The sequence below is a fragment of the Cnephaeus nilssonii genome (genome assembly GCF_951640355.1).
Source record: "Cnephaeus nilssonii genome assembly, contig: SCAFFOLD_238, whole genome shotgun sequence".
In the NCBI taxonomy this organism is placed as follows: domain Eukaryota; kingdom Metazoa; phylum Chordata; class Mammalia; order Chiroptera; family Vespertilionidae; genus Cnephaeus; species Cnephaeus nilssonii.
This window is the reverse complement of record NW_027645440.1, coordinates 5,742-16,140: the sequence shown is the minus strand read 5'-3', so window position 1 is coordinate 16,140 and position 10,399 is coordinate 5,742. Positions and strand designations below refer to the sequence as shown.

General features: G+C 65.3%; 1 protein-coding gene across 1 annotated transcript; it reads right to left on the bottom strand.

The window, feature by feature from the left end:
• Positions 1–952: 952 nt before the first annotated feature.
• On the bottom strand, positions 953–9,195 carry LOC307096631 (glutathione hydrolase 1 proenzyme-like; the record flags this gene model as incomplete). Its single annotated transcript, XM_079800938.1, is given in 10 exon segments — positions 953–1,089; positions 1,599–1,692; positions 1,694–1,749; positions 3,275–3,432; positions 3,747–3,939; positions 5,167–5,253; positions 5,399–5,529; positions 6,502–6,666; positions 8,821–8,916; positions 9,129–9,195. Coding segments are annotated over 8 exon segments (1,017 nt in total), but the record flags the coding sequence as incomplete, so codon positions are not given.
• Positions 9,196–10,399: the final 1,204 nt, after the last annotated feature.

Sequence of the window (10,399 nt, the reverse complement as noted above, 5' to 3'; positions counted from 1 at the left end):
CCTGGCTGTTTCCCCGGGGTCTCTCCACAGGCCAGTGGGAGGCAAGGGGAGGGACCCAAGAGGGAGGCTGGGACGTCAGCCCGGCGGGAGGAGGGGGCTGGCTCATGCAGGTGGCAGAGAAGGAGGGATTGAAAACGGCCCTCAAGTCTGCATCCCCAAGGGACCCTCACCCGGGAGGCGGACGCCAGGGCGGGGCGGGGGTGGGGAACAGGCTGGGATCGCGGGAGCTTGATTTTGGAAAGGTGCCCGCTGGACACTGAGGAGCGCTGAGCCTACATGTCAAGTTCACGGGCCAGAGGGGGCTAAAGGGTGCCCGTGGAGACAGCTGCTGAGGGCACGAGGCTGGATGGGCAGGCTGAGAGGACCGACAGGCACGGAGAGGGGGAGGAGGCCTCGCAGAAAACATGTCTCCAGAAGGTTCCACTCACGCCCCTCAGATTAACTGAGGAACCCAAAGTGAGCATCTACGGCCTGAATCTCCTCCCACGGAAGCAAGGGCACATCCAGGCGGGGTGGTGGGGGGAGGGGGGGGGCATTCCACAAGAGAACCGCCCTGGGCTTTCGAAATCAGCAGGGCCCGGCGGCGGGGCTCAGGGGCTGAGAGTCACCCTAGCAACCAGGAGGTCACAGTTCCAACCCCATTCAGGGCACCTGCCGGGCTGCGGGCTCGACCCCCATCCTTCCCATCCCCCGAGGACTGGGACGCCCCCTGCACCCCTCACCTCACACTAACCACGCCGGACCCTCCACGCCGAGGGCGCAGCACGTGCGAAGGCCTGGAGGTGGGAGAGTGGGGGCCAGGGGGGCACTCGTTCCTCGTTGCCTGTTACACGCTGAGCTCCGCGGGGCCCAGGCCCAGACGCCCCAAGTCGGTGAGAGCGATTCACACAGCAGGTGGGAGGCTCCGGGCAGACCCCGCCCCCCCCTATCAAGGGCCAGCCCCTGCCCTCACCTCGGTCACGTTGACAAACTTGGGGTCCCCAAGCAGCGTCCTCTTGGCGTAAGCGAAGCGGAAGGCCTCCACGATGCGGTGGTAGGTCAGGCCCTTCTGCTCGGGCGTCTCCACGCTCGCCCGCGAGAAGTTGTACCCTGGAGGGCAGAGCCGGGCAGGCGTTGGCGGCCTCAGGGGCCCTCGGGACGTCCCCGCTCAGCCGAGACCGCTGGGTGCCTGGGGTGCGCTCACACCCGCCCCCCCCCCCCCCCCCCCCCCGAACCACCTGGATGACCCGCAGCAGCCCGGCCGGTGTGGCTCAGGGGTTGAGCGTCGAACTATGAACCAGGAGGTCACAGTTCATTCCGGTCAGGGCACAGGCCCGGGTTGCGGGCTCGATCCCCAGTGTGGGGCGTGCAGGAGGCAGCCGATCCATGATCCTCTCTCATCATGGATGTTTCTCTCTCTCTCTCTCCCTCTCCCTTCCTCTCTGGAATCAGTAAAAAAAAATATATATATATATTTTTAAAATGACCAGGCCCTGGCCGGTTTGGTCCAGTGGATAGAGGGTTGGCCTGTAGGCCGAAGGGTCCCGGGTTCAGTTCCGGTCCAGGGCACGTGCCTTGGTGGCAGGACCCTCCACGGCCCGGGCCCGGTCGGGGCTCACCCTTGAGGATGTTGAGGATGAGGGCCAGCACAGGCCCGCTGAGGGGGGCGCTGGGCACGTAGAGCCGGTGGTCCCCCAGGCTGATGCTCAGCGGGGTGCTCGATCAGCTCCGCGCGGTAGTCGTTCAGGTCCTTGGCGGTCACGATGCCCCCTGCGGCGAGACAGCAGCTCCAGGCGGGAGGGACACGGGAGCGGCTGCGCTCGCGGGGGGCGGGGCTGCCCTCGGAGGAGGCTGGGGCCGCGCCCTTGGAGGGGTCCTGCCCACCTGCAGGGCCCCCACCTTCCCCCTCCATTCTGCCCCCCCCAGCCCCTCTGCCCTCTCTGATGGTGCCGGCTCCCCACGGCCAGGCCAGGCCAGGCCAGCCGTCCCCTCCTCGCCCTGGCCTCCAGGTCGGCTGTCCGTCCCCTGGGCAGCCTGTCTCCCCGTCTCCCCCTTCCTCAGGCCCCTCTTCCCGGGACGAATGGGGGGCGGGGGTGTGGAGGGAAGCGCTTTGTTCTCCAGGGGGAGCTCGGACAGACGGGCATTTACAGCGAATTTCCGTCAGGGGGAAGGTCAGCGTGCCAGTCGCCCTCCTCCTGACACACAGACAAAAGTCACAGGGGCCCGGCCGGGGTGGCTCAGTGGATAGAGCGTCGGCCTGTGGACCGAAGGGTCCCGGGTTCGATCCCCGGTCAGGGCACATGCCTGGGTTGTGGGCTCGATCCACTACCCAGGCATGTGCCCTGACCGGGGATCAGTAGGGGGCGTGCAGGAGGCAGCCCATCAGTGATTCTCTCTCATCATGGATGTTTCTCTCTCTCTTTCCCTCTCCCTTCCTCTCTGAAATCAATAAAAATATTTTTTAAAAAATCACATAGGAAGCCTGACCAGTTTGGCTCAGAGGATAGAGCGTCGGCCTGCGGACTCAAGGGTCCCGGGTTCGATTCCGATCAAGGGCATGTACCTTGGTTGCGGGCACATCCCCAGTGGGGGGTGTGTGGGAGGCAGCTGATGGATGTTTCTCTCTCTCGATGTTTCTGACTCTCTATCCCTCTCCCTTCCTCTCTGTAAAAAAATCAATAAAATATATTTTTAAAACATAAATTAAAAAAAATAAAAGTCACATAGGAAGAGGGCCACAGCTCAGGGCGGGAGAGGTCACTTGGGGCTCCATGAGAACTCGCCCCACAAGGTCCCAACCCCAGAACCCTGCACGCAGCGCCCCCTGCCGACCCCCCTTATTGCCCCCGTGGGCCTCTTGGAGAAGTAAAAGCGCCTCTCCAGGCCTTAGCCGGTTCCCTCCACAGGAACACTCCTCCTCTCTCTGCCTATGACGTGCAAGCTCACCTGGAGCTCGGGCACCACCTCCTCCAGGAAGGCCTCCGGGCCTGCACTTCGCTGCCTCCTCGGCCCTGGCTCACGCCTACACCTGCTTCCCACCCCCACCCTCAGGGAGCCCACGGGGGAGCTTTCTCTCCTGCCCTGCACCATCTCTCTCACCGGGAGCTGCGGCTCCACGGCCGGTCACCCTCCCCTGACCGGGGATCAGTAGAGGGAGCCCCGAGCTGGGGCCAGGTGGTCCCCGAGGGCCCAGTGCCCAGCCCAGGCCAGCCCCGAGGACCCCGAGCCCTGGCCCCAGCTCGGGGCTCCCTCCGCACGGAGTCCCTGCCCCAGGTCCCCGAGGCCGTGCGCTCACCGGCCGCCTGGATGTCCCGGACGATCTGGGCCGTGAGGCTCCCGTTGTAGAACGCCCGGGCGCCCTCCGAGGCCAGCGTCTCGTAGGTGTCGGCCAGCCGCGGCATGGTCACCCAGTCCCCCTCCCGCAGCACCTGGCCGTCCCGGCAGAACACCTCGCTGGGCAGAGCGGGCTCCGTGAGGCAGGGGTGGGAGGCCGGATCCCCCCCCCCACCCCCCCCTACCCCCGCCCGCCCCCCCCCCCCCCCGGCCACGCAGCACGGGAGACGAGAGCCAAGGACAGCGGGCTCCGGCCCACGCTCAGGGCTCACCCTCCCGTGGCCAGCCCGGGCGCCTCGCGAACCCTGCTACTCGGGGTACACAGCCCCGGGGGGCTCAGAGGGAATCCCCACGCGTGACGGCTCCTGAACGCGCTCACGGCGGCGGGATCGGCGGCCCCACCCGCGCCCAGGGCGGGGCGCCCGCAGACGTACCACAGGGCCGGCTGCCGCTCGATGGCAGCCCGGCTCCTCTGCAAGGCGGCCGCCAGGCCCTTGCCCACGCGGAAGCCCCGCCGCGCCAGCCGGATGCTGGGCTGGAAGAGGCGGGCCCAGGGCAGCCGCCCGTGCCGCCGGTGCGCCAGCTCGTAGCCGCGGATCTCGCCGGGCACGGCCACCGACAGCCCCCCTGTGAGGCGAGAGGGAGGACGGCGTCGGTCCAGACCAGGGACGTGGGGGCCTCGTCCGGGCACCGGCCCAGGTGGGACCGTGAGGCTCCCAAATCCATTCTCTGGCCGGGCCGGCTCCCCGAGGGCCAGATCTGAGGATGGACCGGCCCATTGGAAAAAGGCATCTCAAGCCCGGCCGGCCGGCGTGGCTCAGGGGTTAAGCATCGGCTGTGAACCAGGAGGTCACGGTTCGATTCCCGGTCAGGGCACAGGCCCGGGTTTCAGGCTCGATCCCCAGTGTGGGGCGTGCAGGAGGCAGCCGATCCATCATTCTCTCTCATCATTGAATGTTTCCATTGCTCTCTCCCTCTCCCTTCCTCTCTGACATCAATGAAGATATATATTTTTTAGCCCTGACCGGTGTGGCTCAGTGGATAGAGCGTCGGCCTGCGGACTGAAAGGTCCCGGGTTCGATTCCGGTCAAGGGCATGTACCTTGGTTGCGGGCACATCCCCAGTAGGGGGTGTGCAGGAGGCAGCTGATCGATGTTTCTCTCTCATCGATGTTTCTAGCTCTCTCTCCCTCTCCCTTCCTCTCTGTAAAAAATCAATAAAATATATTTTTTAAAAAGATATTTTTTAATAATAAAAAAAGAAAATAGAGGGTTTAGACAGCCTGCTTCATCACCACGGAACGGTGTGACCCCCGCTGGTTCGCACGGCCTCTCTGGGACTCAGCGCCCCTCCCTATGAAATGGGACCCAACTCAGCGCGCCCCTCAGCAAGCGCCCGGGGTGGGCGCCAGGGCCCATCGGGGAGAGGGCGGCGCAGAGCCGGCCCCGGACCCTGTGGGGAGCTGTGGCAGTCACCCTCCGTGGGCCGGCACAGGGGCCGGGAGGCCTGAGCAGAAACCACGGGCCCTCTGGCCCGTTCCCTGTGATGATCGCTTTAAATTGATTTTAGAGCGAGAGGACGGGTGGGAGAGGGAGGAGAGAGAGAGAGATTCGTGGTTCATCGGCTGATTCTTGTACGCGCCCCGACCGGGGATCAAACGCACAACCTCGGCGTAGGGGGATGGGCTCTACCCGCTGAGCTACCCGGCCAGGCCTCCGTGAGGACCGTCTAGTGCATCCCTTACGGAGGGTGGGAGGGGCGGGGAAGGGATGGGAGGGGTGGGCAGGATGGCACCAGAGCTGCCCCAGGGGACGGCACGCCTCCGGCCCGCGCCCGCGCCCGCGCCCGCCTCACCTTCCTGCGCCTGCTCCGAGCTGTTGAACATGCCGGCCGAGGCCAGCGCGGGGGCCACCTCCCGGGCGTTGATGACCTCGGCCTTTCCTGGAAGGAGACGGCAGTGGGCGGACGGGACGCCAGCCCCTCCCCCTAAGTGAGCCCGGAGCCCCCCCGCCCCCCGGCTGTGCCACCCCGTCCGAGGCAGGCACCCCGCCCTCCACCACCCGCCCGCCCGCCCGCGGGCACTCACGGGTGGTGCTGTTGTAGATGGTGAGGAACAGGCCGCCCCCGATGCCCATGCTGTGGGCGTTCATGAGCCCCACGCACAGCAGGGCCGCGATGGCGGCGTCCACCGCTGAGCCGCCGTCCTGCAGCGCGTCCCTGCCCGGGCGCGGGGCGGTGAGAACTGGACCCCCACCCCCACCCGCACCCCCACCCGCACCTGCCCCTCCACCCCGAGGGGCCTGCCGAGGAGGACAGAAGTCAGTTCGCAGGAGTTTGTTTAAATTTAATTCTAAAACCAATGGGTTTATAGCTTCATCTTTTCCGAACAAATGTACATAACTTTTTAAAAAGTATATTTTTATTGATTTCAGAGAGGAAGGGAAAGATAGATAGACAGATAGAGAGAGAGAGAGAAACATCAATGGAGAGAGAGAATCATGGATTGGCTGCCTCCTGCATGCCCCCCACACTGGGGATCGAGCCCACCACCTGGGCCTGTGCCCTGACCGGGAATCGAACCCTGACCTCCTGGTTCATAGGTCGACGCTCAGCCCCTGAGCCACGCCGGCCTGGCCATGCACATAACTTTTTTAAAAATATGATTTTATTGATTTCAGAGAGAGGAAGAGAGAGGGAGACAGAAGCATGGAGGAGAGAGAAACACGGACCGGCTGCCTCCTGCACACCCCCTGCTGGGGACCGAGCCTGCAGCCCGGGCCTGTGCCCTGACCCGGCATCAAATCGGCCACCGCCTGGTGCGTGGGATGAAGTTCAGCTAACTGAGCCACACCGGCCGGGCTACGTAACTTCTATAATTTTTTAAAAAGTGTTCCTTTTCGTTAGTAATCGTGTGTTCTGTCTGAGTCTTTCAGTGGGAACTGATCTTTGTCTAAAGCCTGAGGTCGGGGTAGAAAATCGTATGGAACAGCAGCTTTTAACCCAAGAGGCAGGCGCCCTGGGCACCGAGAGGAGGCCCCTGGCTGGGAGCCCCGTGTCCCGCTCCCGGGGTCGGCGCCCCCTCCGTCCCCGCCCAGGGGCTGCTGAGCAGGTCCAAGGAGGAACGCCCCTCGCCCAGGCCCATTCCGGCGGCCGTCCGCCCGGGCCCGCGTGCCCACCCCTGCCACTCACCTCCCGATCTCCGAGCAGGGCTGGGCGTCCGCGGCCACGGCGGCCCTGGGGTACACGTGGCCGGGCGGCCTGGAGGCGGCGGGCAGCCAGAGGCTGAGGCTGATGATGACCAGCATCAGCACGATGGCCGCCAGGGCCAGCACCACGTAGCGCTTCTTCATGGCTCTGCGGGCACGCGAGGGGTCAGGGGGCAGGGCCGGGGGACCGCGCCCGCCTGCCCTGGGCCATCCGCTCCTCCCCGCCCCCCCCCCCGGCCCCGCCATAGCCCAGCATCAAGCCTGAGACATATCCCGGTGTCTCCCGCCGGCCTGCCTGCCTGCCGCCCAGAACACGTGCCCACAACCTGGGCCTGGGCCCTGACCGGGAATCGAACCGTGACCTCCCGGTTCATAGGTCGACGCTCAGCCACTGAGCCACGCCGGCCGGGTGAACCCACTTAATCTCCACCACACCCCAAGCAGGGTGCCTGTCCTTCCCACGGGGCGGCTGTCAGTCACCTGCCCGAGGCCCCAGAGCAGGGAGGGGCGCGGCAGCCACCCCCTCTCCCCTCAGCTGGGCTGCACCACCTGGTCCCAGGACATGCTCACCACCGAACCCCGGCCTGGGGACTCTGGGGGCTCCCAGGAGGGGTCCCTGCTTGATAGAGACGGGGTTCTTCCTGGGATGGCGCCCTGTGGCTCAGCCGGGAGGATTTGGGGGGTCAGAGATGCGACAGGAGCTGCTGGCAGAAAGAACGACCTGACCCAGCCCTCGCTGGTGTGGCTCAGTGGATAGAGCGTCGGCCTGCGGACTGAAGGGTCCCGGGTTCGATTCCAGTCAAGGGCACATGCCCTGGTGGGGGGTGTGCAGGAGGCAGCCGATCCATGATTCTCTCTCATCACTGATGTTTCTATCTCTCTCTCTCTCTCTCTCTCTCTCCCCCCACACCCACCTTCCTCTCTGAAATCAATAAAAATAAAGCCCTAACCGGTTTGGCTCAGTGGATAGAGCGTCGGCCTGCGGACTCAAGGGTCCCAGGTTCGATTCCGGTCAAGGGCATGTACCTTGGTTGCGGGCACATCCCCAGTGGGAGGTGTGCAGGAGGCAGCTGATCAATGTTTCTCTCTCATCAATGTTTCTCACTCTCTATCCCTCTCCCTTCCTCTCTGTAAAAAATATATATATTTTTAAAAATAAAAATAAAGAATCAGGCACTAGGGTTTCTGGCTGGACTCGAAGCAGCCCCTCCCACCAGCACCTCCTGCTCCGCCCCCCAAAAAGCTGTCAGCGGGCTCTCCCCACGTGCCCACCAGGCCCTGCCCCCTGCCAATGCCCTCAGGAGACAGCTCCTGCTTCCTGCCCGCTCCTCCTTCTCCGCCAGGCTGGCAGCCTCTGGGCACGCCCTGGGCCCTGGCAGGGAGGCTGCACGGGGGTAGGGCTCCTGTCGGCAGGGCAGGGGCTGTGCCGGGGGTCTGCCGACCTCAGGGGCTGGGCTGGCAGCACCGGCACCGGTTCGGGACACAGAACTTTCCCATCCCACGCGGCAGGGACGGGCAGGCCTGGCAGGGCGGGGGCCTATCCGCTGGGGTGGGCCGTGCTGGGCACCTTGGGGACATGGCCTCCTGTCTCCTGGGATTGGGGCTCCCAGTTCAGACCCCCCTCAGGGCCCTCCTCTCTCCCCCCCCTGGGGAGAGCGCGCCATGACTTCCTAAGGCCCACACTCCAGCCGCCCCTGACAATCATCCGTCTGTCCATCCACCCATCCCAGGGCCCTGGTGGGCTCCCTGAGGGGCAGGGGCACGCAGGGAGCGCGGGGAGGGTGGGCGGCACAGCCCGCACCCCCTCCTCCCCGGCGGGGCGGCGGGAGGTCTGGCTCGGCCCCCGCAGGCGGACACGTCCAGCTTTCCGAAGGCGCCCTGCTGGGGCCTGGCTTCCGCTTCCCACTCCCCGCCCGTTTCTCTCACAGATTCACCGAACCACGCCGAGCCCAGAGCCCGGCTCCCACTCACATCGGCATCAGGAGGGGAAACCAAGGCCGGAGAGGGGACCGGGCACAGGGCCTGGCCCCAAACCCCAGCCCAGCCCGGCCAGCGTGGCTCCGTGGCTGAGCGTCGACCTATGAACCAGGAGGTCAGGGTTCGAATCCTGGTCGGGATACATGCCTGGGTTGTGGGCTCGATCCCCAGTGTGGGGCGTGCAGGAGGCAGCCGATCCATGACTCTCTCTCATCATGGATGTTTCTGTTCCTCTCTCTCCCTTTCCCTTCCTCTCTGAAATCAATAAAATTTTAAGAATAAAATAAAATAACCCAGTCCAGCTCCTAATAAGCCTGGGGCTTACCTGAGGCCGGGGGCACCCGGGGTCCAGGCGAGCCCCGGCTCCTCGGGGACAGCTCTGGGTTGGGGCAGGCCGGGCGGGAAGAGGCAGACGGTCTGCCTGGGAAAGTCTAGGCTCTGGCGCAGCTGCCTTCCGGCTCCCAGGGGAGGCAGCTGTGCGGGGAGGTCTGAGGGGCCTGAGGGGCCACGGCCACGCCTGCCCCCCCCCGCCCCCCGCAGCGCTGCTCAGGGGGCCTCTGAACTGGGCCTGAGATCCGGGCCGGCACCTCCCAGGAGGAGCTGAGGCCGGAGGCACCGGCGGGACTCGCTCACCTAGTCCCAGAGGAGGCAAGAGGCCAGCCAGGGTGCCCGTGTCCCCGTGGGGCAGCTGCAGGTGTTGGAGCGGGTGGAGAGCAGGGAGGACGGGCGAAGGCTGGCATAGGGGCAGGAGGGGGCGTGGTGACTGGGCCTGTCCCCGGGTGACTAAAGTTCAGAAGGCCCGGAAGGCGCTGTGACAGCAGTGACTCGGAGTTGGCGTGGTGGCGGCAGCCGGTGAGGGCGTGACCCCCACGGGGAAGGACAGGGGTGGGGACAGAGACAGGGATTTAGATCCTTCCGATGGGCAGAGTCTACCAGAACCCCTTGAGGGAGCCCCAGGCGGGGTCCCCCCCTGGCCAGCCCTGGCTCCCTGGCTCTGGGCAGAGCATCTGACCTCCAGGATCACACACACGGCGTCCCAGAGCGGGTCCCTGGGGCGGTGCTCAGGGGCACCCCAGCCTCAGACCAGAACCCAGACCTGGGAGGCCTCCCCACAACCCACAATCCTCAGCCAGATGCCAAGGGAGCCTCAAAAACATGGCCTGGGGCCTGGCCGGCATGGCTCAGCGGTTGAGCATCCACCTAGGAACCAGGAGGTCAGGGTTCGATTCCGGGTCAGGGCACAGGCCCGAGTTGTGGGCTCCATCCCCAGTGTGGGGCGTGCAAGAGGCAGCCGATCCATGATTCTCTCTCATCACTGATGTTTCTCTCTCTCTCCCTCTCCCTTCCTCTCTGAAATCAATAAAAACATATTTTCAAAAAAACAAAAAAAAAACAGCCCAGTCCCCCCGCCTCTCCAGGAGTGTGCTTGCCTCGGCCCCAGGAACCACCTGCACATCCTGGAAAGGCAGGGCCCACAGAGGCCGGAGCTGGTCCAAAGTCACCGAGCCCAGCAGTGCAGGCCCGGCCACCCCCACCCGCCCCGAGGTGCCGAGTGTCCCTGCCCAGCCCCCCCAGGAGGTCCGGAGTCAGGAGCCACTCCGCCTGGCCCTGGGGACCTTGGACTCCCCATCCCCCCAGGCCCTTATCTGATAAGGACAGGACTAGGATAAGGATCAGCCACTTCCTAGGCCGTGTCTCCCACCGGCTCCCTGGCTCCCTGGCTCCCTGGCCAGGTGTCTAGACGGCCTGAGAGCCGCCAGAGGCCCCGTCTCTAAAGCGGATCCACAACCACCCTGCAGGGCTGTGCCGCCCGACAGAGAGGACACACAGGCTGAGCAGACAGGGCCGCCCGCCCCGGGTCACGCAGCCAAAGCGATCCTTGTCCTGGCACCCGCTGCCCGGGA